At 35.4% G+C, this 26092-nt stretch overlaps 1 protein-coding gene across 3 annotated transcripts in view; it reads right to left on the minus strand.

The window, feature by feature from the left end:
- ADAMTS6 (ADAM metallopeptidase with thrombospondin type 1 motif 6) overlaps positions 1 to 26092 on the minus strand; it is a 301915-nt gene that overhangs the window by 159983 nt on the left and 115840 nt on the right. For all 3 annotated transcript variants that reach the window (XM_067031055.1, XM_059062283.2, XM_067031054.1), the window contains exons 8-9: positions 19378 to 19421; positions 15223 to 15328 (exon numbers count right to left, since the gene is read on the minus strand). In XM_067031055.1, the coding sequence (XP_066887156.1) occupies positions 15223 to 15328; positions 19378 to 19421 (150 nt within the window). The remainder of the gene's footprint in view (positions 1 to 15222; positions 15329 to 19377; positions 19422 to 26092) is intronic.

Consider the following 26092-nt stretch of genomic DNA (forward strand, 5'->3'; position numbering starts at 1 on the left):
TCCTTCCTTCCCTCCCTCCCTCCCTCCTTCCTTCCTTTTCTTTCCTTTCTAGTTTTTCTCCCTTTCATTTTGAGCGGTGTGGATTAAAGGCTCTTGGAGCCTCAGCAAGGCATCAGGGCTGTGTCTCTGAGGTGTGAGAACCAACCTGAGGACACTCCCAGCTCCATGGCGAAAATCTCCCAGAGATCTCCATCTCAACACCAAGACCCAGCTTCACTCAAGGACCAGCAACGAACAGTGCTGGACACCCTATATCCAACGAAGAGCAAGACAGGTCTACAGCCCCATCCATTAGCAGAGAGGCTGCCTAAAATCATAATAAGGCTACCAATATCCTCAAACACACCATCAGATGTGGACCTGCCCACCAGAAAGACAAGATCCAGCCTCATCCACCAGAACACAGGCACTACTCCCCCCAACCAGGAAACCTACTCAACCCACTGAACCAACCTTAGCCACTGGGGACAGCCACCAAAAACAATGGGAACTACGAACCTGCAGCCTGCAAAAAGGAGACCCCAAACACAGTAAGATAAGCAAAATGAGAAGACAGAAAAACACACAGCAGATGAAGGAGCAAGATGAAGACACACCAGACCTAACAAATGAAGAGGAAATAGGCAGTCTACCTGAAAAAGAGTTCAGAATAATGATAGTAAAGATGATTCAAAATCTTGGAAATAGAATAGACAAATTGCAAGAAACAGTTAACAAGGACCTAGAGAAACTAAAGAGGAAGGAAGCAACGATGAGCAATACAATAAATGAAATGAAAAATACTCTAGATGGGATCAATAGCAGAATAACTGAGGCAGAAGAACGGATAAGTGACCTGGAAGATAAAATAGTGGAAATAGGGCTTCCCTGATAGCGCAGTGGTTGAGAATCCGCCTGCCGATGCAGGAGACACGGGTTTGTGCCCTGGTCCGGGAAGATCCCACATGCCGCGGAGCAACTAAGCCCGTGAGCCATGGCCGCTGGGCCTGTGCGTCCGGAGCCTGTGCTCCGCAACGGGAGAGGCCACAACAGTGAGAGGCCCGCATACAGCAAAAAAAAAAAAAAAAAAAAAAAAAAAAATAGTGGAAATAACCACTGCAGAGCAGAATAAAGAAAAAAGAATGAAAAGAACTGAGGACAGTCTCAGAGACCTCTGGGACAACATTAAATGCACCAACATTCGAATTATAGGGGTCCCAGAAGAAGAAGAGAAAAAGAAAGGGACTGAGAAAATATTTGAAGAGATTATAGTTGAAAACTTCCCTAATATAGGAAAGGAAATAGTTAATCAAGTCCAGGAAGCACAGAGAGTCCCATACAGGATAAACCCAAGGATAAACACGCCAAGACACATAATAATCAAACTGTCAAAAATTAAATACAAAGAAAACATATTAAAAGCAGCAAGGGAAAAACAAAAAATAACACACAAGGGAATCCCCATAAGGTTAACATCTGATCTTTCAGCAGAAACTCTACAAGCCAGAAGGGAGTGGCAGGACATATTTAAAGTGATGAAGGGAAAAAAAACCTACAACCAAGATTACTCTACCCAGCAAGGATCTCATTCAGATTTGATGGAGAAATTAAAACCTTTACAGACAAGAAAAAGCTGGGAGAGTTCAGCACCACCAAACCAGCTCTACAACAAATGCTAAAGGAACTTCTCTAGGCAAGAAACACAAGAGAAGGAAAAGACCTACAAGAACAACCCGAAACAATTAAGTAAATGGTAATAGGAACATACATATCGATAATTACCTTAAATGTAAATGGATTAAATGCTCCTACCAAAAGACACAGACTGGCTGAATGGATACAAAAATAAGACCCATATATATGCTGTCTACAAGGGACCCACTTCAAACCTAGGGACACATACAGACTGAAAGTGAGGGAATGGAAAAAGATATTCCATGCAAATGGAAATCAGAAGAAAGCTGGAGTAGCAATTCTCATATCAGACAAAATAGACTTTAAAATAAAGACTATTACAAGAGACAAAAAAGGACACTACATAATGATAAAGGGATCGATCCATGAAGAAGATATAACAATTGTAAATATTTGTGCACCCAACATAGGAGCACCTCAATACATAAGGCAAATACTAACAGCCTTAAAAGGGGAAATCGACAGTAACACAATCATAGTAGGGGACTTTAACACCCCACTTTCACCAATGGACAGATCATCCAAAATGAAAATAAATAAGGAAACACAAGCTTTAAATGATACATTGCAAAAGATGGATTTACTTGATATTTATAGGACATTCCACCCCAAAACAACAGAATACACATTTTTCTCAAGTGCTCATGGAACATTCTCCAGGATACATCATATATTGGGTCACAAATCTAGCCTTGGCAAATTTAAGAAAATTGAAATCGTATCAAGTACGTTTTCTGACCACAATGCTATGAGACTAGATATCAATTACAGGAAAAGATCTGTAAAAAATACAAACACATGGAGGCTAAACAATACACTACTTAATAACGAAGTGATCACTGAAGAAATCAAAGAGGAAATTAAAAAGTACTGAGAAACAAATGACAATGGAGACACGACAACCCAAAACCTATGGGATACAGCAAAAGCAGTTCTAAGAGGGAAGTTTATAGCAATACAATCATACCTTAAGAAACAGGAAACATCTCGAATAAACAACCTAACTTTGCACTTAAAGCAATTAGAGAAAGAAGAAAAAAAAAAACCAAATTTAGCAGAAGGAAAGAAATCATAAAGATCAGATCAGAAATAAATGAAAGAGAAATGAAGGATACAATAGCAAAGATCAATAAAATTAAAAGTTGGTTCTTTGAGAAGATAAATAAAATTGATAAACCATTAGACAGACTCATCAAGAAAAAAAGGGAGAAGACTCAAATAAATAGAATTAAAAATGAAAAAGGAGATGTAACAACTGACACTGCAGAAATACAAAAGATTATTAGAGATTACTACAAGCAACTGTATGCCAATAAAATGGACAACTTGGAAGAAATGGACAAATTCTTAGAAATGCACAACCTGCCGAGACTGAACCAGGAAGAAACAGAAAATATGAACAGACCACAATCACAAGCACTGAAATTGAAACTGTGATTAAAAATCTTCCAACAAACGAAAGCCCAGGAGCAGATGGCTTCACAGGCAAATTCTATCAAACATTTAGAGAAGAGCTAACACCTATCCTTCTCAAACTCTTCCAAAAGATAGCAGAGGGAGGAACACTCCCAAACTCATTCTATGAGGCCACCATCACCCTGATACCAAAACCAGACAAAGACGTCACAAAGAAAGAAAACTACGGGCCAAAATCACTAATGAACATAGATGCAAAAATCCCCAACAAAATACTACCAAACAGAATCCAACAGCACATTAAAAGGATCATACACCATGATCAAGTGGGGTTTATTCCAGGAATGCAAGGATTCTTCAATATACGCAAATCAATCAACGTGATACACCATATCAACAAACTGAAGTAGGAAAACCATATGATCATCTCAATAGATGCAGAGAAAGCTTTTGACAAAATTCAACACTCATTTATGATAAAAACCCTGCAGAGGGCTTCCCTGGTGGCGCAGTGGTTGGGAGTCTGCCTGCCGATGCAGGTGACGCGGGTTCGTGCCCCTGTCTGGGAGGATCCCACATGCCCTGGAGCGGCTGGGCCCGTGAACCATGGCCGCTGAGCCTGCGCATCTGGAGACTGTGCTCCGCAACGGGAGAGGCCACACAGCAGTGAGAGGCCCACGTACCACAAAAAAAACCAAAAACAAACAAACAAAAAAAACCTGCAGAAAGTAGGCATAGAGGGAACTTTCCTCAACATAATAAAGGCCATATATGACAAACTCACAACCAGCATCATTCTCAATGGTGAAAAACTGAAACCATTTCCACTAAGATCAGGAACAAGACAAGGTTGCCCACTCTCACCACTCTTATTCAACATAGTTTTGGAAGTTCTAGCCACAGCAATCAGAGAAGAAAAAGAAATAAAAGGAATCCAAATTGGAAAAGAAGAATTAACACTGTCACTGTTTGCAAATGACGTGATACTATACATAGAGAATGCTAAAGATGCTACCAGAAAACTACTAGAGCTAATCAATGAATTTGGTAAAGTAGCAGGATACAAAATTAATGCACAGAAATCTCTGGCATTCTTATACACTAATGATGAAAAATCTGAGAGTGAAATTAAGAAAACACACCCATTTACCACTGCAACAAAAAGAATAAAATATTTAGGAATAAACCTACCTAAGGAGACAAAAGACCTGTATGCAGAAAATTATTAGACACTGATGAAAGAAATTAAAGATGATACAAATAGGTGGAGAAATGTACCACATTCTTGGATTGGAAGAATCAACATTGTGAAAATGACTCTACTACCCAAAACAATCTACAGATTCAATGCAATCCCTATCAAACTACCACTGGTATTTTTTACAGAACTAGAACAAAAAATTTCACAATTTGTATGGAAACACAAAAGACCCCGCATAGCCAAAGCAATCTTGAGAACGAAAAATGGAGCTGGAGGAATCGGGCTCCCTGACTTCAGACTATACTAGAAGGCCACAGTAATCAAGACAGTCTGGTACTGGCACAAAAACAGAAATATAGATCAATGGAACAGGATAGAAAGCCCAGAGATAAACCCACACACATATGGTCACCTTATCTTTGATAAAGGAGGGAAGGATATACAGTGGAGAAAAGACAGCCTCTTCAATAAGTGGTGCTGGGAAAACTGGACAGATACATGTAAAAGTATGAAATTAGAACACTCCCTAACACCACACACAAAAATAAACTCAAAATGGGTTAAAGACCTAAATGTAAGGCCAGACACTATCAAACTCTTAGAGGAAAACATAGGCAGAACACTCTATGACATAAATCACAGCAAGATCCTTTGTGACCCACCTCCTAGAGAAATGGAAATAAAAACAAAAATAAACAAATGGGACCTAATGACACTTAAAAGCTTTTGCACAGCAAAGGAAACCATAAACAAGACCAAAAGACAACCCTCAGAATGCGAGAAAATATTTGCAAATGAAGCAACTGACAAAGGATTAATATCCAAAATTTATAAGCAACTCATGCAGCTCAATAACAAAAAAACAAACATCCCAATCCAAAAATGGACAGAAGAACTAAATAGACATTTCTCCAAAGAAGATATACAGATTGCTAACAAACACATGAAAGAATGCTCAACATGATTAATCATTAGAGAAATGAAAATCAAAACTACAATGAGATATCATCTCACACCGGTCAGATTGGCCATCATCAAAAAGTCTAGAAACAATACATGCTGGAGAAGGTGTGGAGAAAAGGGAACCCTCTTTCACTGCTGGTGGGAATGTAAATTGATACAGCCACTATGGAGAACAGTATGGAGGTTCCTTAAAAGACTAAAAATAGAACTACCATACGACCCAGCAATCCCACTACTGGGCATATACCCTGAGAAAAACATAATTCAAAAAGAGTCATGTACCAAAATGTTCATTGAAGCTCTATTTACGATAGCCAGGACATGGAAGCAACCTAAGTGTCTATCAACAAATGAATGGATAAAGAAGATGTGGCACATATATATAATGGAATATTACTCAGCCCTAAAAAGAAATGAAACTGAGTTATTTGTAACGAGGTGGATAGACCTGGAGTCTGTCATACAGAGTGAAGTAAGTCAGAAGGAGAAAAACAAATAGTGTATGCTAACACATATATATGGAATCTAAGAAAAAAAAATGTCATGAAGAGATTAGTGGTAGGACGGGAATAAAACACAGACTTACTCGAGCATGGACTTGAGGATATGGGGAGGGGGAAGGGTAAGTGGTGACGAATTGAGAGAGTGGCAGGGACATATATACATTACCAAATGTAAATTAGATAGCTAGTGGGAAGCTGCCACATAGCACGGGGAGATCACCTCTGTGCTTTGTGACCATCTAGAGGGGTGGGATAGGGAGGGTGGGAGAGAGGGTGATGCAAGAGATATGTGAACATATGTATATGTATAACTGATTCACTTTGTTGTAAAGGAAAACCTAACACACTATTGTAAAACAGTTATAGTCCAGTAAAGATGTTTAAAAAATAAATAAATAAATAAATAAATAAATAAAGTGTTAGAAGAAAAAAACTGTCAACCAAGAACACTTAACCAAGGACAACTGGCAAATTTGTCCTTTAGAAATGAAGGAGAGTTGATGACTTTCTCAGATCAAAAAGCTGAGGGAGTTCATCACCACTGCACCTGCCTTACAAGAAATGCTGAAAGAAGTTCTTCAAGTTGAAATGAAAGGATGCTAATAAGTAATACAAAAACACAAGAACATATAAAACGTACTGGTAAAGCCAAGTATATTGTCAAATTCAAAATATTCCAATATTGTAATATGGTAATGTGTTAATCACTTAACTCTAGCAGAAAGGTTAAGGAACTCATAAAATATAATTATAAAAATCTATAGATACAATATAAAAGATGTAAATTGTGATGTCTAAAATATAAAATATGGGGAGGAATAAAAAGGTAGAATTTTTTATGCACTCAAAGTTAAGCTGTCATCAGCTTACAATAAAGTGTTATACCTATAATATGTTTTATGTAAGGCTCATGGTTACCAGAAAGCAAAAACCTACAGGAGATATACAAAGATAAAGAGAAGGGAATCAAAGCATACCACCACAGAAAATCATCATTCACAAAGGAAGACAGCAAGAAAGGAAAAAAGAAACAAAAGAATTACAAAACAGCCAGATAAACAATTAATAAGATGGCATTATTAAGTCCTTACCTATCAATAATTACTTCAAATGTAAACGGCTTAAATTCTCCAATCAAAAGACACAGAGTGGCTAAGTGGATAAAAAAAAAAAAAGACAACCATATGCTGCCTACAAGAGATTTAACTCAGCCTTAAAGGAAACAAATAGGCTCAAAATGAAAGGGTGGGAAAAGATATTCGATGCAAATGTAAACCAAAATATAACAGGAGTAGCTACACTTATAACAGGCAAAACAGACTTTAACTCAAAAACTAATATAAGACGAAGTAGGTCAAATATTATAATAAAGGGGTCAATTCATCAAGAGAATATAACAATTGTAAAGATTTTATGCACATAACATAATGAGTACCTAAATATATAATGCAAAGTAAAAAAAGAAATTAATAAAATAATAATTGATGGGGATTACAATATCCTCACTTTCAATAATGGATAGATCACTCAAAAAAATCAAGAAACATTGTACTTGAATCACACTTTAATTCAAATGGTTTTAAAAGACATATACAGATCATTCCATCCAACAGTAAAAGAATACGCATTCTTCTCAAGGTTACACAGAACATTCTCCAGGATAGATCACATAATAGGTCACAATACAAGTCTTAACAAATTTAAGAAGATTGAGATAATTTCCAGTCTCTTTTCTGACCACAATAGTATAGAACTAAAGTCAACAACATGATAAAGCAAGAAAATTCAAAAATACATAGAAATTACACAACATACTCCTGGTCAAAGAAGAAACCAAAAGAATAATCAAAACTATCTTGAGACTAATGTAAATGGAAACACAATATACCAAAACTTAAGGGATGCTGCAAAAGCAATTTTCAGAGGGAATTTTATAGCAATAAATGCCTACATTAAAAAATTCAAATAAATAGGCATCTAAATAAGAAAGGAAGAAGTAAAATTGTCCCTCCTTGTAGACATTATGATCTTGTATACAGAAAAACCTAAAGATGCCACATAAAAATTTTTAGAATAAATGAATTCAATAAAGTACAGGACACAAAATCAAAATGCAAAAATCAGTTGTGTTTCTGTATACTAACAATGAATAAGCTGAATAAAAACAAAAAACAAAGAAAACAATCTCATTTACAACAGCATAAAAAATATTAAGGAATAAATTTAGCCAAGGACAGGAAACATCTCTACACTGAAAACTATAAGACATTTATAAAAGACACAGATAAATGAAAAGACAGTCCATGTAAATGGACAGGGTGAGTTAACACTGTTAAAATGTTTATACTACCTAAACCATCTAGTATAGATTGAATGGAATTCATATCAAAATTTCAATGACATTTTTTATAGAAACAGAAGAACAATCCTAAAATTTGTATGGAACTACAAAACACCCCAAATAGCCTAAGGAATCTTGAGAAAGAACAAAGCTGGAGTCATGACTAGTCCTGATTTCAAACTATACTACAAAGCTACAGTAATCAAAACAGTATGGTACTCGTATAAAAACAGACACATAGACCCAATAGAACAGAATGAGGTGTCCATAAAAAAATACCCCACACATATATTGTCAACAATATTTGAAAAGGGAGCCAAGCATAGTCAATGAGAAAAGGATAGTCTCTTCAATAAATGACGTTGGGAAAACAGGACATTACCATGCAAAAAAAAAAAAAAGAAAGAAATTGGACCCCTATCTTACACAACTCACAAGAATTAACTTAAAATAGATTAAAGACTTAAATGGAAACCCAGAAACTATAAAACTTCTAGAAGAAAACATAGGGGAAAAGCTCCTTGACAGTGTCTTGGCAATGCGTTTTTGGATATAAAATCAAAAGCATAAGCAACAAAAGCAAGAATAAACAAAGTTGGACTACATTAAACTAAAAAGCTTCTACACACAGCAAAAGGAGCAATCAACAAAATGCAAAGGCAACCTATGGAATGGGAGAAAATATTTGCAAACCACACAACTGATAAGGGGTTAAAATCCAAACTATAAAGGAACTCATACAACTCAATAGCCAAAACAAACAAACAATCTGATTTTAAAATGGGCAAAGGACCTGAGTAGACATTATTCTAAAGAAGACATATAGATGACCAACAAGTACTTGAAAAGGTGCTCACATCACTAATCATCTGATAAATGAAAATCAAAACCACAATGACATATAATCTTATACCTGTTAGAATGGCTAATAAGAGACTTCAAGTACTGGCAAGGATATGGAGAAAAGGGAACTACTGTGCACTGTTGGTGGGCATGTAAATTGGTACAGTCACTAGGGAAAATAGTATAAAGCTTTCTCAAAAAAATTAAAAATAGAACTACCATATGATCCAGCAATCCCACTTCTGCTTATATAGCCAAAGGAAATAAAATTTCTATTTCAAATAGATATCTATACCCCCATGTTCACTGCAGCATTACTCACAATAGCCAAGATATGAAAACATCCTAAGTACCTATCAGTGGGTGAATGGCTAAAGGAAATGTGATACACATACACCCCCACACATAGTGGAATATTATTCAATCATAAAAAAGAAGGAAATTCTGCCATTTCCTTCTGTACAGCAAAAGAAACAATCAACAAAATGAAAAGGCCAACTATGGAATGGAAGAAAATATTTGCAACATGGATGAACCTTGGGGGCATTATGGTAAGTGAAATAGGTCAGATAAAGACAAATATTGTATGATCTCACTTATATGTGGAATCTAAAAGCTGAACTCATAGAGAGTAGATTGCTGGTTGTCAGGGGATCAGGGTCTGGAGGAAATGGGAAGATGTTGTTCAAAGTGTACAAACTTGCAGTTATAAGATGAATAAGTTCTGGGGGGGGCTCAGTAAAGTATGGTGACTATAGTTAATAATACTGTATTGTATACTTGAAAGTTGCTCAGAGAATGAATCTTAAATGTTCTCACCACACACAAACAAAAAGGTAATTATATGATGTGTTGGATCTATTAACTAACCTTATCATGGTAATCATTTCACAATATATACGTGTATCAAATCATCACGTTGTACCTCTTAAACTTATACAATGTTATATGTCAATTATATCTCAATAAAGCTGGAAAAAAAGGAGAAAACACAAATTACAAATATCAGGAATGAATGATGGAACATCATTATTTATATTATAGACATTAAAAAAGACAGTAAGAGAATATTAAGAATAACTATATAACAAAATTGACAATTTAGCTGAAATAGTCTAATACTTTGAAAGACATAACCAAAAAAAGACTCAAAAGATTTAGATATGTTATCCTATATCTAATTTAAAAATTAAATTATTAATAATATTCTCACAAAGAAAATTCCAGGCTCAGATGGTTTCATTGGTGAAGTCTATCAAACACTTAAGGATGAAATAATATCAACCTTATGTATACGAACTCTTCCAGAAAATAGAACACTTCCTAATTCAATTTATAAGACTAACTTTATTCTGATACCAAAACGAGTCAAAGACATTAAAAGAAAACTAAAAACCAACAAATTTTTTTTTAACAAATTGGGCTGAAATAACTGGATCTTCATATTAGAAAAAAGGCAACTTCCACCCTTACCTCACACCATACAAAAAAAGTTAACTCAAAATGAATTATAGATCTTAATATAAAAGCTAAAAGTATAAAATTTAGACAAAAATATAGAAGAAAATCTTCACAATCTTGAAGTAGGCAAAGATTTCTTAGGACACAAAAACACAAACCATAAAGGAAAAATTATAAATTAGACTTCATCAAAATTTTAAAATTCTGCTTTTCAGAAGACCTCATTAAAAAATGAATGGCAAGCAAAAGACTTGGAGAAAATATTCACATTATGTATACATGATAAAGACTTTTATCCAGAATATATTGAGAACTCTTACAGCTCAATAAGAAGGAAACACCTCAGCTTATTTTTTTAATGGGAAAAGAATTTGAATAGACATTTAAGAAGATAATGAATAACAAGCACAAGAAAAGATGTTCATCATCACTAACATCATTATTTATCAGAAAATAATCAACTAATTAAAGACACCGTGGGATACCACTAAAACGCATAATAATGGCTAAATCAAAAAGATTTATAATAATAAATGTTGGCAAGGATCTGCAGTAACTGGAACTCTCATAGATTGCTCGTGGGACTGCAAAATGGTATACAGCCACTTTGAATTAAGAGTTTTCTTGTTTATTATAAAGTGAAACTAACATATACCATACTACCAGCAGCACTACCCAAGAGAAATAAAAGCATATGTCCAGACAAATTCTTGTACATGGTTGTTCATACCAGATCTATTTATAATAGCTCCAAACTAGAAACAATCTAAAATGTGATATGTGCTATTATGATATGGAATACTCTTCAGGGAAAAAAAGAACTATTGATACACACAACAACAACATGACTGAACCTCAAAACCATTGTGCTGAGGGAAGGAAGCTAGACACAAAAGAATACCCACTATATGAGTCCACTTAAATGAAACTATAGAAAAGATGAGTTTAATCTATAAAGATAAAAAGTAGATCTGTGGTTGTCTGGGGCCAAGGAAAGGGGGAGGAATGTGGAGACTGACTGTAAAAGGGAACAATGGGACTTTTTCAGGCAATGTAAACGTTGGTAGCTTGATTGTGGTGGTGGGTACATGGTTATACACATTTGTCAAAATTTCTCAAACTGTACACAAAATGGACGCATATTTATTGTACATAAATTATAACTAAATGTTTTAAAACTTACTCATGGGAAAGCAAACACTTCCAGAAAATAGAATACTTAACTCATTTTATGACTAACACTATTTCAATACCAAAACTAGACAAAGGCATTAAAGTGCCAACTACCTTGGTGTATGTTTATTATTAGCCTTCTATCAAGAAAACACAGCACTTGTACACGCTGCTATTTTTAAAATGGATGACCAACAAGGACCTACTATATAGCACAGGGAACTCTGCTCAATATTGTATAACAACCTAAATGGGAAAAGAATTTGAAAAAGAATAGCTATATGTATATGTATAACTGAATCACTTTGCTGTACACCTGAAACTATCACAACATTGTTAATCAACTATACTCCAATATAAAATAAAAAGTAAAAAAAAAATTTCAAGTCTCCATATATTGTACACTCACAAAAAAAAAAAGAAAAAAAAGAAAACAGCACTGATCAAGCATTTAAAGATACTTAGGTATTTGCAGCAGGAGAGGGGAAGTTTGGATAAAGAAAACAGTAATAATAGCTTCCTAACACAGTAACCTAATTTATAATTTTACCCTGAAGTCTTGCCACATTTCTCCTTCTTTAAAAACTTCATCTCCTAACCAATCTTCTATAAAAATATATCTCTACTGGTAAGACCAAACATTGAAAATGATTTCTAAAAGCAAGACTGATAAACCCCTGCAGCTTTCAATACAACTTTGACAATTCTTTCAAAATTAGAGTAACAGTTCACTCAATCTCTATTAATTAATACATGAGTTAAGTCAAATCTAAAAGTTTTATGATGATAGGACCTGTTCACTTATTGTGAAAAAGAGTCAGACATATATAATAGTAGAGAGAGCACCATAATAAACTCCCATCCACGTCATCAACATTATAAAATTCAAAATGTTACTATTCTTGCTTTATCTTTCTTTTTTTCTCCTTTCTTTAACAAGCAAATCTCAGATGTCCTGCCACTTCAGTCACATATACTTCAATATGCATCTCTAAAAAATATGGATTTTTAAAAAGATTTCTTTTTAAGATTACTTATATTTGTACAGTATGAATGTATTAGCTAGCTTTCTCAATATACTACATACCTGGTTGAATTCTTGCCACCTGTCTTCAACATCATAATTTTTTTCAACTTCTGAAAACTATGGCAACTACATTATTAATAAAAAAGTCTTTCAAAGAATATTCTTTTCTATAAGATTTCATTAAGTGTCGATAGCTTATAGCCTTCATTAAAACTAGACGTCATTTAAATATAGCATAAAGCTCAGATTTTCATTTGACAAGGAAACTAATTTCTTGTTTGCATAAGGGAGTGAACGGAAATAAAAAGTGGTCACTAAATCCTAGCCAAAGAAAAAAAGTTATCCATTGCTGTTTAAAATGGATATAATATCCCTACATAAGTATGCAATGGGTGCAAAACCATATTCTACACAGTCTAAAGATTGGTAGAAAGTATTCGCATTCTAGTGACTCAGTAGACGCACTTCTCACTAATTCATGGTTGAATATTTTTCACTGTAATTAATCTGGAGATATCATCACATCATTTAACATTCATTCTACTAAATGATAAAAATTACAAAAAACTTTGTTTTATACTCTATAGAGTATAGAGCGCATTATACTCTATTTGAAAAGTATACCTGATATATTTACCATGACTATTATTTTGTTTCAGGAAGAATAGAGAGCACTATATTTTAATGATGACATGAGTTGTACTAGACTTGACTTGCTAAATTCCTTAAAGCTAAACCCTAAGATCTTAAAAGCAAGTAAAAGGATTTTCATCCATGAATAAGACAGTGTGTTAAACATCCCCTACCTAGTTGTCTGAGGACAAAGGGATAGGGGGATAGTGACATAGGAATCAACATGGAAAGAAAGTTAATTTTTAGGGATTCAAATAAAATTTTTGAATTGAAGCGTTTCTTCTGGCTTTCAGTATAAAGCATTTTGTGAATTTCTCCCCCTCATTTTTAACACTCACATCATCAAAAAAGAATTAGCTATGAAATAAAGTTACACCAAGGCACATAAATCTTAAGAGCTATATTCTACTTCTCTGCTACATTTCTTCTACATAAGGTACAAACCATTCATCTTAGGAAGAATTAAAAGGAATTATCCATATGGTCAACAAAAAAATCTAGGAACCCTCAGAGTAGCTCAGTTAGAATCTTACTAAAAGATAAAAAGAGAGATAAACCCTCACCTTGCCTATTTAAGTACATATAAGAATGGGAATTATAATGCATACATTGACATTGACTAACTCATGGCTGCATGAGGTAATACTGCTCTCATACACACATTATTTATCCACTGCATGTTACTTGTCCTATCCTTTCAATTTAATTGAATCTAACAGAACCTATTAAATTCAGCCTGGTTGCATAAGATTATGACAGTAATTAATGAGTCAGATTTTTAAGTGAGTTGAAGATAAACTGCCTGGTTAAGAAGGCTTTTCCCTTTTGTTCCCCTGCTGTTTATTGAAATGGAAACTAGAATACCAATATTCTTAGGATTCCACTAAAAGTGTAATACTGACTTTTCCCTGTGTCTGAATTAAGTCAGGTTTGAAACTTGTTGGTTACTTGAATTCACACATAAATCAATACCAATTTGGTAAAATTTAAATTGCAATTTTCAAAATAATGCAACAGACTGACCCAATTTTACTCTCCCCTTTGGGGAAAAAAAAAAAAGCTGAACTACAGATTTATCTCAGGAATGACCTCTGAGGCAAGTCATATAATAAACATTCATTTTATTTGTTCTTTTCTCCCCCATCCATTTTTCTACCAAAAAAAGCAGACTGTAAAATTTAAATCATATAAACATCAGAAGTTCTTACAAATAGGCTGCTTGTTTTAGTTTAAAATGTTTGACTATCCTTTTAAAGTTTTCAAACTTCTCTCCCTCCACATAAGCAAGCTTTTACATTTACTATTGCCTGTTATTTAAAATAAAGTAAGGGTTTTATCGCTATTGGGTGGTGGGTTGGGGGAGGGGGAAGTCATAGGATAGTTTTTGGCACAGATTTATTTAAAACAAATATTAAAAACTCCAGATCCTCCTGAAAAGTAGTGAGGAAGATAACTCACTACTCTTGTAAATATCAGGGTTGTTTTTTTTTCCACTGACACGCAAGTGCACCTGAAAATACAAGTTGCATAGCAGTGATTACACAAACCTAGAAAAGGCATGCTCACAGCTGTATGAAGAGTGAAAACTCAAAGTACACTTTATGGTAATGGTGTCAATGATGATTTTTAAATATATATGTATTGTCACTTGAGAAAAAAGAAAGATCATTTAAACAATTTGACTGTGAGAAACTCGGCGTTGAGTGGACCACGGTAAAGCTAAGTTGTTTCAAATGTACATAACAAAACTTAAGTGTGGTGCATTCACCACTCTGAGGACACTAGTCATTCAATCAGAAAGATTATTTAACAAGTCTCCAGTTCTTAAGATGATTTATCCCAATACCTTAAATGATAACATTCTCTATTGAAATCAGACAAAAAGGCAGTAAAATATGATTGAGCACGGGCGTTCCACACAGTAGTTATGAGTTGCTCAAAAGAGTGGAGTTCTAAAATTTATTTTGATTTTCTTAAACTCACTCACTTGTGACCAATCTCATGTGCAATGGTAAAAGCTGAACCCAGGCCAATGTCTTCATTAATGCTGCAGCTCCTTTCAGGCTCACACATTCCAGCCACAGAGGCCAAGCCTGAATAAACAGAAGGAGACACAAAGGGTCAAGCCAAGGTGTTTCAGTTTTAAAAAGCCCATACTTATAAATGCCTGGATTCTTTTTAATAACCTCCATGCACAGAAGGAGCAGTTGGCAAAAGGTTAACTTTCTAGTCATTTGCAAAATCACTGGGGGGAGTTTCACTTTGCCGGCTAGACATTAATATTTTTTGAACTGCAGTCAGTGCTGGAAAATGTCTAGACTAGGGGTTAGATTTATAAATTTTACTTCTGGTAACTTGGGACCACCTAGTAACTTGAGCCAGAAGAGGGAATTCAAGAAAGCATTTCTATTTTAACATTCTTCAGGCTGTAGAAAGCAAAATATATCCACATTATTTTTCTAAAAAGATCTGTTTAAGTTTAGTGGGTTCATAAAAATATACAAGCAACTTTTTAGTTACCAAAAAAAGGGAATCCCAAATGGTTTTTTAAAATGACATTTTTATAAAAACAAAAATGAATGACTAAAAACAGAAAAAGAACTGTTAAAGATGGGAGGGTTTTGCATTTTTTTAATCTTCTGAAATTAGTCCTGCAAGTGATGCAACAATTTCTATAAGTATTTTAATGGGCGGAAAGTCATCCACACATTCAGCGTGGTTCTCCCCTCTCAACCCCCTTAAATGCATTAGTTTTAGTAATAAAGCAAAAACTATGGTGTTAATTCACTGATCCTAGTGAAATGTTATATTACTCAAGGTATTCTTCCCTTGGGAATTTTAGTATGTAAAAGTTTTAGTATTTATTTCCAAATGAATATCATGCTCTGTGATTAGTTCAAAACTTTAAAATAGTGCTGAGAAAAAAGAATTTTTATGTGAAAGATATAATGTCATGTGTTATAAGGAAACAGATGCCAAGTCATACTTAACACACACATGTACTAAAGTTATTTAGAAGAAATTGAAGGAAAAGTAGGAAAAATATTTTATATGATAGTAGTCTACTATCAACACCCAGGTATTAATTACTTTCCCACCAAAAGTGATTTCAATCCAATTCAATTAGTATTTATCGAATGCAATAAACAATGTTCTACGCTAGGTACAAAGTCCAGTTGCACTAATTTGGAACAGTAAAAGCTATTCAATTCATATTCTTACTGAGAAGAAAGCTCTAGAAATTGTATATTTTTGTATGCTCTAATATGAAATATCAACATTAATAACCACATTGGAAAAGAGCTGAGGTTAGTGTTGGATTTGCTGATAGACTGCTTTTCCTACTGATTTATGTTGCAAGGGGGACAGGAGTTGGGGAGGAGGTGATTTTTGCCTTACAGAGTAATAATAGTGATACCTTTGTTCTGCCCTTCCATTCACTTAGATGTCTTGGGACTTGAAGAAGAGGAAGGAAAGAGGGACTAGTTGAGGCACGATGACTTAATTATTTTTGGTTAATCAAAAATATTTAATGAATATTACTTCCAAATTCCACTGAGAGAAAAAGAGACAGAGAGAGGGAAAATACAAAAAAGTTTGCAGTACATTATCTGCCTTTAAGCTATTGGGTTCAAAATGGTCCATGATATGGGAAAAACAAAGCCACTCTGTTAGAATATTGTTTCTGTTTTGAGCTTTAGGAAATCTGGTTTAAAAAATTACTAATATTTATTGTTAAATTAACATTACTTATATTTCCTGAAATCTATTATGCCATTATCCTTTTGTTGTTGTTTTTCTTCTTTGGTATGTGCCATATGGCCCTATTTTTAATTGAGAATTCCAAATGACTCCCCAAGGTGTATTTGTAAGCACCTTACTTATGCATCTGATATAAAATTGTTAGCTCTACTAAAAGAACCTAAGAAAAAATATATCTGAGAAATAACTATTTGTTGAAAGTATAAGGTAAATCTTAACTAAAATAAAAGAATTTAGATGCTAATGTATTTTTCACAACTTCCCACCATTTTTTCTACTCCTGTAAAACTGAAGCTGTCAAAGTTCTTACGTGTGACTGTGTTAATAGGGGTTTGATTACTATTCAGATCATTTAGATTTCCTCAGTTTGATGGCCAGTTTGCACACTGAAATCTACTTAGCCAGGTTACAATTGGTCACCAGCAGTACTAAGCAAGCAAATATCCAAGAATCAGCATGAAAACCAATATGAAAGTTACCAGAAAGACCACTCAAAAAGACAAAACCTGATCAGCTGTGCTGATAATATATTTTCCACATATTAAAATCAACACATGTATAAACAACACAATTCATTCAGTTTTCAGTATAAGAAATAGTATAAAAATAAGTTATAATGGTCTATAATTTGAAAACTAATTTATATTAGGATTTAAAATACACTGACATGTACCCAAGTATTAAAATATTGATTCTGGAAATTAATAAACTATCCCAAAGTATTAGGCAGTGTTATTATTCATGTCCCAATGAAGACCATATCTCAGTGTAAATAAACTACCTTTAAAAAGCAGAATAGAATATGTATAGATACATACATATACATATAGCTATACATATATATTTGCTCAAAATAAACACAATAGAGAATACAAGCTAGAGCTTGTACCTTCTTTGAAACTTGGTGAATATTATACTTAAAATTGATTAAGCACTTAGTAAATGCTTATGGAGTGTGTACAATACAGGGAATAAGTTAAACAGTATAATTTCTACATTAAATAACACCAGTTCATTCCTATAGTAAACGCCTTTATATTTCCTTAAATGACTTAAAAAATATCCTTGCAGCATAAGGGCAGATATTACTCCTATATCATAGATAAGGAAATTGAGAAACAAAGAGCTAAATAAACTGTAAAAGGTAATGCACTGAAACTGTCAAAGCCGGTTGTTGGTTTTCAGCTCAGATTCCCTTCCTTTGGATTATTGTTGGTCTTGTTAACCTAAAACACTTTGAAGAAAATCTTTTTGATGTGAGCTCTCTCAGCAAAGAGTTCTTCTCTGTGTTATTATTTTAACCAGCAAACTTCTCCACCATAATACTTGTCATCGTCAAATTGGGATTTCTCCTTTTGCTGTAAATCCTGAGGGAAATGAGGAAGGAGAAGCCTGGGAAGGCAGGTAAAATCATCAAGAGAAATTTTAATTTTTGAAGAGATGTTTCACTGACCTCTCCAGGACCTCTACTTTAAATCTGATCATCCCCAAATTCTCATGAGGTGCATAGGAACAGAATTCATAACTATTCCTTTACAGATAAGAAAAGTGAGACTTGTCAGAGAATCTAGAGAATTCACCTTCAGTTGCTTAACTTCTGAGTCTGTAAAAAGTCTCTATGACTCTAAAAAAACCCACCATGTAAAAGCCTCCTGCTTTTACTTAAAATAATTCTAGTTGCTTAACAATTTAGTCTACTTGAAAGCTACCATTTTCCCCCATTTGTATTTGCAGTTAACTTTTAACCACTACAAAGTTATGCTCTGCAACAAAATGATTTTTTTAATTTCTAGAATACTATAGAATTGCTTTAAAAAAAACAAGTTATATTTGGGAAGAACAAGAAAGATAATTCTGTCCTCTCTCTCCACCTCTGGCTGTAATATTTTACAAAATTGGTTTTATTCTGTTCAGGTAATAAAATTTCCCAATAATACCTTTATTTATGAGGATATAATCTTTCCACAAAATTGAACCAAAAGAAGTACTGTTCTTAATGCCTCTCCATGAAGTATACCCTAAGTTTTTTTTCCCTTTCCTTCCTAGACTGAGATTTGAAGTTGCTGGTTGCTTTAATTTGCTCTCAAACTCCTTAGTGTTTTGGGAAAATAGATTACAGAGATGGATTATATGAAAATGAGTGGTAACTTTTGATTTATTATTACTGCTTGATGATTTTGAATCACCTCCTAAGCTGTTTTTAATCATCATTCTACTTGTTTCCTAGTAAGTGACATAAACACAAAGGTCAGGTTTACCAGTTTATAGGAATAATTTCAGATGTGGCAGAAAAGAAAATTACCAAATTAATAATAATAAAAAGAAAAGCCATTGGACTAAAAAGACAATCTGAACTATCCTCCCTTTAAAAAAAACTTACCCAGTGTTCCACAGGGCTTATTTTTATACGTGCAGATATCATATCTATAGAGGAGAAAAAAGAGAAATGAAATTTGTAATCTGATCAAATTTGTAAAATATTTTTGTATATTCATCACATTTCTTTCATGGAGCTCTGGTTGTCAGACCACAATCAGCACAATTATGAGCAGCCAGCTGGAGTGTCGGCATTTTCAGCACTCTGGGGGACAAGCCAGCTGCACTACACTCACAGCCTCTGGCTGCAAGCCAATGGGACACCTGCCAGTAAGAAAGAAAGGTTAAAGTGGATTTTTGTAATTGCAAGTTCCATAAAACCATCTACCATACTGTTTTGAAGCTAGAATAGCTTGTCTGCAGATTGCTACTGCTTCTACAAAAAGCAAATGGGTGGCTTTTTATTCCCAATATCTTTTGGACCTGCTGGAATATTTTTTTATTATAGCCACAGACTATATTTTAAACTTCTGAGCTATAAGCAATATTTGGAGTTTCTTTAACTCTAACACAGGTTCTTGTTTAAAAATAAACTAGGGGACTTCCCTGGTGGCACAGTGGTTAAGAACCCACCTGACAATGCAGGGGACACAGGTTCAAGCCCTGGTCCAGGAAGATCCCACATGCCACGAAGCAACAAAGCCAGTGCGCCACAACTACTGCTCCTGCGCTCTAGAGCCCGTGAGCCACAACTACTGAGCCCGCACGCCTAGAGCCCGTGCTCCACAACAATAGAGGCCACTGCAATGAGAAGCCCGTGCACCGCAACGAATAGTAGCCCCCGCTCACCGCTACTAGAGAAAGCCTGTGCGCAGCAACGAAGACCCAAAGCGGCCCAAAATAAAATATAAATAAATACATTTTAAAAAATAAAAATAAACTAGGGCAATACAGCAATGGGAATAAAGTTGATATCACATAGTTTTCCTAGTTGTATACCAGCAATTTAGTGTGGTTAAAACACAAATATTTTACAAACAGCTAAATAAATAGCTCAATTGAAAGCTTTCCTAATGATGGTCAGATACTTATTCTAATGCTGTACTATATTATAACTCAATACAAAAGATGGAATCCATAATGTTGCATATTTTAAAATATATTACATTTAGAATACTAAATCAGTATTGATGTGGACATTTATTTTTAGTATTTTTATAATATCTTTGTAAACTAATCTCTAAAATCAAAAATATTCAAAGTTCCAAAGTGAGAATAAAAAATAAAGTTAAAAAGACTGAACATTTTTATTTGCCTACAATTTATGCTACAAATGAAAAGATTTTCAGGAAAAAAATAAAATTTCACCAGCTAAATGAAAATCCAGGTTGTAAAAGTTTTTTTTTTTAATTGTGTATAAATAATGGTTAGTCCATAATACTAGAGGAAGGTGTTAATAATTAATCCCATTCTTGTTCATCAGATTGAAACTTATTTTCAAGAAACAAATATACCAGCATACCACTGGTTATTCTCATTAAAATCCCTAGAGATTCCCTTTGCCTATTTTTGAATTTCAAAATCTTCATCTTGTTCACTTTACATCTGAGAAAAGGGATTTCTTCTCCTCTTGCATACCATTCTCTTCTGACCATTCACATATTCATCCCCTCTCTTCTCTTGTAATTGGAAACCACAGGATTGCAGTATCTGGTACACTCCTGAATATAAGATAGCGAGAGGGTACTTGGTGTACTTACCAAAGCACCAGAAAGTATATTCTGGGTGTCACAACCAATTTATCTTGTAATTATATGTGTAATGCCTATGACATTACATAGAACCCATACCAGCAGTCTTCAACAAAATGTAAAAAAAAAAGGCTTTCCATGGGTAATGCAGATATAAATGTTTAAACGGAGCCTACTTCCAAATCCTCAATTTCCATATGTACCCTTTCCTAAAATTGATTTGCCTGAGGATGCACCTGCAAGTCACCAGTATTCTGTCCCTCTTTCGACTTTCACAATCATCCTGTTTCTACTTTACAAAAAAGAAAGCATACTTCTCACCCATCCCAAACCTTGCTATGGTGCCTTGTTCCCCACCCACCCTTGTGGATAAAAGTCTCCAGAGCATAATGCAAAGGGATAATTCAAGAGTGCATTGGGGGAAATCCAAGATGGTGGATGAGCAGGAGGACGTGGAGTTCATCTCTCTCCACGAATGCATCAAGAATACATCTACAGATGGAACAATTTTCACAGAACACCAGCTGGACACTAGCAGAAGACCTTGGACACTGGAAAGGCCAAGAAAGATCCCTGCACAACTGGGTAGGTTGAAAGAAAGAAGAGAAAAAGAAGAGGAAAGGCAGCGGAACGGGATCTGTACCCCTGGGGGGGGAGCTAAAGCAGAGAAGAGGTTCCCACATCCGGGGAAATCCCCTCACTGACGGGGAAATCAGTTGGGACAGAAGGGGAGCATCTGAGGCTGTTGGAGGAGGATGAAACGGCTTGTCTGTGACAGATAGGGCAGTGAGAACTACACAGATGGTCCGTGCCACAGCCCTGTGCGCCCCAGGTGGGACGTGTGTCTGATGGTGCACAAGGGTGGGTGGGGGGAGCGGGGGGAGGCGCTGAGAGCTGGAACATACGGACTGAAGAGCAAACCTGGGGGCAAAACTGCTGTTGGCTGCGAGGAGACAGCCTGAGGGAACAGGAGGGAGGAAATCCGCAACCAGGAATGCTGTGGAGGAAACCCAGACTGCCATAGAAGCAAGGCGCCACTGTTGAGTGATGTGCAGGGGGTGGAGCCACCATTGCAGCCTCTCTCTCCCCACGCGCCGACCACCTGTCCCGTCAGGCACTAGGAAAAGCCCCCAACAGGGCTGGCCTTCTCATGCCTGCCACCAGGCGCTACAAAAAGCCCCCACCAGAGCAGACGTTCTCGCGCCGGCCGCCAAGCACTAGGAAACGCTCCCACTAGGGCCAGATCTCTTGTGCTTGTGGCCACCAGCTTTCCCGTGCACCTGTCGCCACGGGGGCCCACGTGACCCAGGAAATCGTGCCACCTCTGTGCCCTGTCCTCACCGGGGCAGACCCGAATGCTCCAGGGCAGCCTTCAGAGCAGACTTCTGTGGGTGGCCCATATGCAGAGGTGGGGTTAAAACCACAGCTGAGCCCCAGGGGCAGAGCAACCAAAGAAGAGGAACAAATGAAGCACCGGAAAGGATTAATCTCCAAAATATACAAACAGCTCATGCAGCTTAATATCAAGAAAACAAACGACCCAGTCAAAAAATGGGCAGAAGACCTAAATAGACATTTCTCCAAGGAAGACATACAGATGGCCAAGAGGCACATAAAAAGATGCTCAACATCACTAATTATTAGAGAAATGTAAATCAAAACTACAATAGATATCACCTCACACTGGTGAGAATGGCCATCATCACAAAAACCACAAATGATAAATGCTGGAGAGGGTGTGGAGAAAAGGGCTCTTGCACTGTTGGTGGGAATGTAAATTGATACAGCCACTATGGAGAACAGTATGGAGCTTCCTCAAAAAACTAAAAATAGAACTACCATATGACCCAGCAATCCCACTACTGGGCATATACCCAGAGAAAACCATAATTCAAAAAGACACATGCACCCCAATGTTCACTGCAGCACTATTTACAATAGCCAGGACATGGAAGCAACCTAAGTGTCCGTTGACAGATGAATGGATAAAGATGTGGCACATATATACAATGGAATATTACTCAGCCATAAAAAGGAACAAATTGGGTCATTTGTAGACACGTGGATGGACCTAGAGACTGTCATACAGAATAAAGTAAGTCAGAAAGAGAAAAACAAACATCGTATATTAACACATATATGTGGAATCTGAAAAATTTGGTGTAGACCATCTTATTTACAAAGCAGAAATAGAGACACAGACGTAGAGAACAAACGTATGGATACCAAGGGGGAAAGAGGGGTGTGTGATGAATTGGGAGACTGGGATTGACATATTTATACTATTAATACTATGTATAAAATAGATAACTAATGAGAACCTACTGTATGGCACTGGGAACTCTACTTAATGCTCTGTGGTGACCTAAATGGGAAGGAAATCCAAAAAAGAGGGGATACCTGTATACGAATAGCTGATTCACTTTGCTGTACAATAGAAACTAACACAACATAGTAAAGCAACTATACTCCAATAAAAATTAAAAAAAAAAAAAAAAAGAATGCATTGATCCTGGAGGATAATCCTTTATGAGCAAAGCAAGAAAAATTGAAGGGGATGACACTTGTTTCATCCTGGGAAGACCTGGGGTCTGTCAGTATGATTATTTATAAATCAATCTATATATCTATCTCACATTTAGAATTCAGAAGTGAGACAGCTGTCATGGAGTGTATTAACAGGTTGATTTTACCTAAAACATGAAGTCAGGCTTGGTTTTGACTGATAGTAACTCTGACTTACCTAAGTAGTTTGGCAACAAGGAGTGATTTAGCCAGTCAGATTTTATGCAGACATTTTTTATGCTTGAATGAAACAGGCAGCTCCAAAGTTTTGCCAAAATTTATTTAAAGCATATACACAATATATGTTTTTAGCTATAGTCTCTAGCTACTTAAACTTGTGATAAAAAGTATTTTATTTTACTTATTTTTTCTTTTCAACTCACTGCTTTTATTTATTAATTAATATCTTTATTGGAGTATAATTGTTTTACAATGTTGTGTTAGTTCCTGCTGTACAACAAAGTGAGTCAGCTATAAGTATACATATATCCACATATCCCCTCCCTCTTGAGCCTCCCTCCCATCCTCCCTATCCCACCCCTCTAGGTCATCACAGAGCGTCAAGTTGATCTCCCTGTGCTATGCAGCAGCTTCCCACTAGCCATTTTACATTTGGTAGTGTATGTATGTCAATGCTACTCTCTCACTTTGTCCCAGATTCCCCTCCCCACACCCCCGCCGCATGACCTCAAGTCCATTCTCTATGCCTGCGTCTTTATTCCTGCCCTGCCACTAGTTTCATCAGTACCGTTGATAAAAAGTATTTTAGATATCAGCTTTAATATATACAAAGTGGTACATCATTAAAAAAAAATTATTTTACGAGGCAAATTAAGCAAAAAATTGGAAAAGCACAGATAAATACAACTTATATTTCCACCTAAAAGCAGTCCTTTCTCATCTCCTTTCCGTGTTCTCATTTTGCCTACACCCTTTATATTATTCTCATGATGAATATTATTTCATTCTGTCACAACTGCAAAAATACCTACACAAAGGCTAAAGCCACCAACAAATAATACAAGCTAAAGCATCTTAGACTAGGATAATTATATTTGCATTTTCTTCAGCTTTCTCCAATCCTCTAATATACCTACAGAATTCTCCATAAGCCATTCTATAGGGAAAAGATGGGATTTCCTAGTGGCTTCTTCATTCAATTCACACTCTATCCTTCTCTATTCTACATTCACAGAGAGCAGTTATGATCTATGCTTCACCTTTAATACCAAGTACTAAAGAGCAACATTTTTGCATTCATCCTTTCTTATACAGATGTACTGAGCACTTATCACATGCCCAGGTATAGTGCCATATACTAGAACCTAAAGATGAATCAGTAAGTTGTAGTCTATTTGGGAAAAGACACATAAGCAGATAAGTTACAAAATAATGTGAAAAGATGATTAAATAAAATAAATGTAAAAAAAATTAAACTTAACACAACAGAGCCAATACTTATTAGCTATTATAATTATTGTCACAGTCAAGTTATATACAAAATACTATGGAAATACAGATGAAGGAATGATTCTACAATAGAAAACTAGGAAACAGATTCATATATAACATAACATCTGAAACAGATTTTAAAGACGTAGCCAGATAAAATAAAAAAGGAAAGGGTATGGCATATATGGGGAACTATGAAAAGTTCAGAGAGGCTGAAACATTGAACATATAGGGTAAAATAGCAGAATACAAACTTGGAGAGTTGGTGTAGGAAGGAGGGCTATTAACTACCTTGAATGCCAAACCAGATTTGTTTTTTCCTGCAGGCAAAAGAAACTTAGAAAATGTTTGCATAGTAGGAAAGTTTTTTTTTTTTTTTTAAGTATGTTTATATGAATGTGTATACAGGCTAAGTTTGTACACAGATAAAAGTCTGGGAGCTTAACGATGGGTAGCTGAGAAGGAGGTGGGAGAGTAGGGAGAATATAATGATTTCTACTCTATTATATAAATTTCTATATTAGCTAATGTTTAATCAGAAAGCGTTTCAGCTATGCTGGCCTCTGATGATCAACACAAGAGATAGTTTATAGCTAGTCTATTAATGTTTAATAAATGTTGAAAATGTGTTTTTCATTGAAGAAAAAAATTAATGGTGTTCCAGATCTGTAGATTTGCCAAAAGATTTCAGAAGCACTCTACTGCTCTTCATGAACACTTACAAGAATTCAGCAAACACTGTAGGCTATACACTTAGGTAAAGCTTCTGAGACTTGTGTGTCTGCTCATTGGTTTGGAGGATCATGGTGCCAGCTGACAACTAAGAGGGTAACAGAATTCTGTCCCTAAAATATGTTCATGCACACGTTGAGTGCATTTTTTCACGCAAAGTATTGTCAGAGCACCGAAATTACAACTGAAATGTCATCCAACTTATAAAATAAGCAGTATGAACTATTTTGTGCCTCCTTGTTTATTTAATAAATATTTGTATGTTTAATGAAACTTGAT

This window comes from Kogia breviceps, chromosome 4 (assembly GCF_026419965.1).
Source record: "Kogia breviceps isolate mKogBre1 chromosome 4, mKogBre1 haplotype 1, whole genome shotgun sequence".
NCBI classification, from domain to species: domain Eukaryota; kingdom Metazoa; phylum Chordata; class Mammalia; order Artiodactyla; family Physeteridae; genus Kogia; species Kogia breviceps.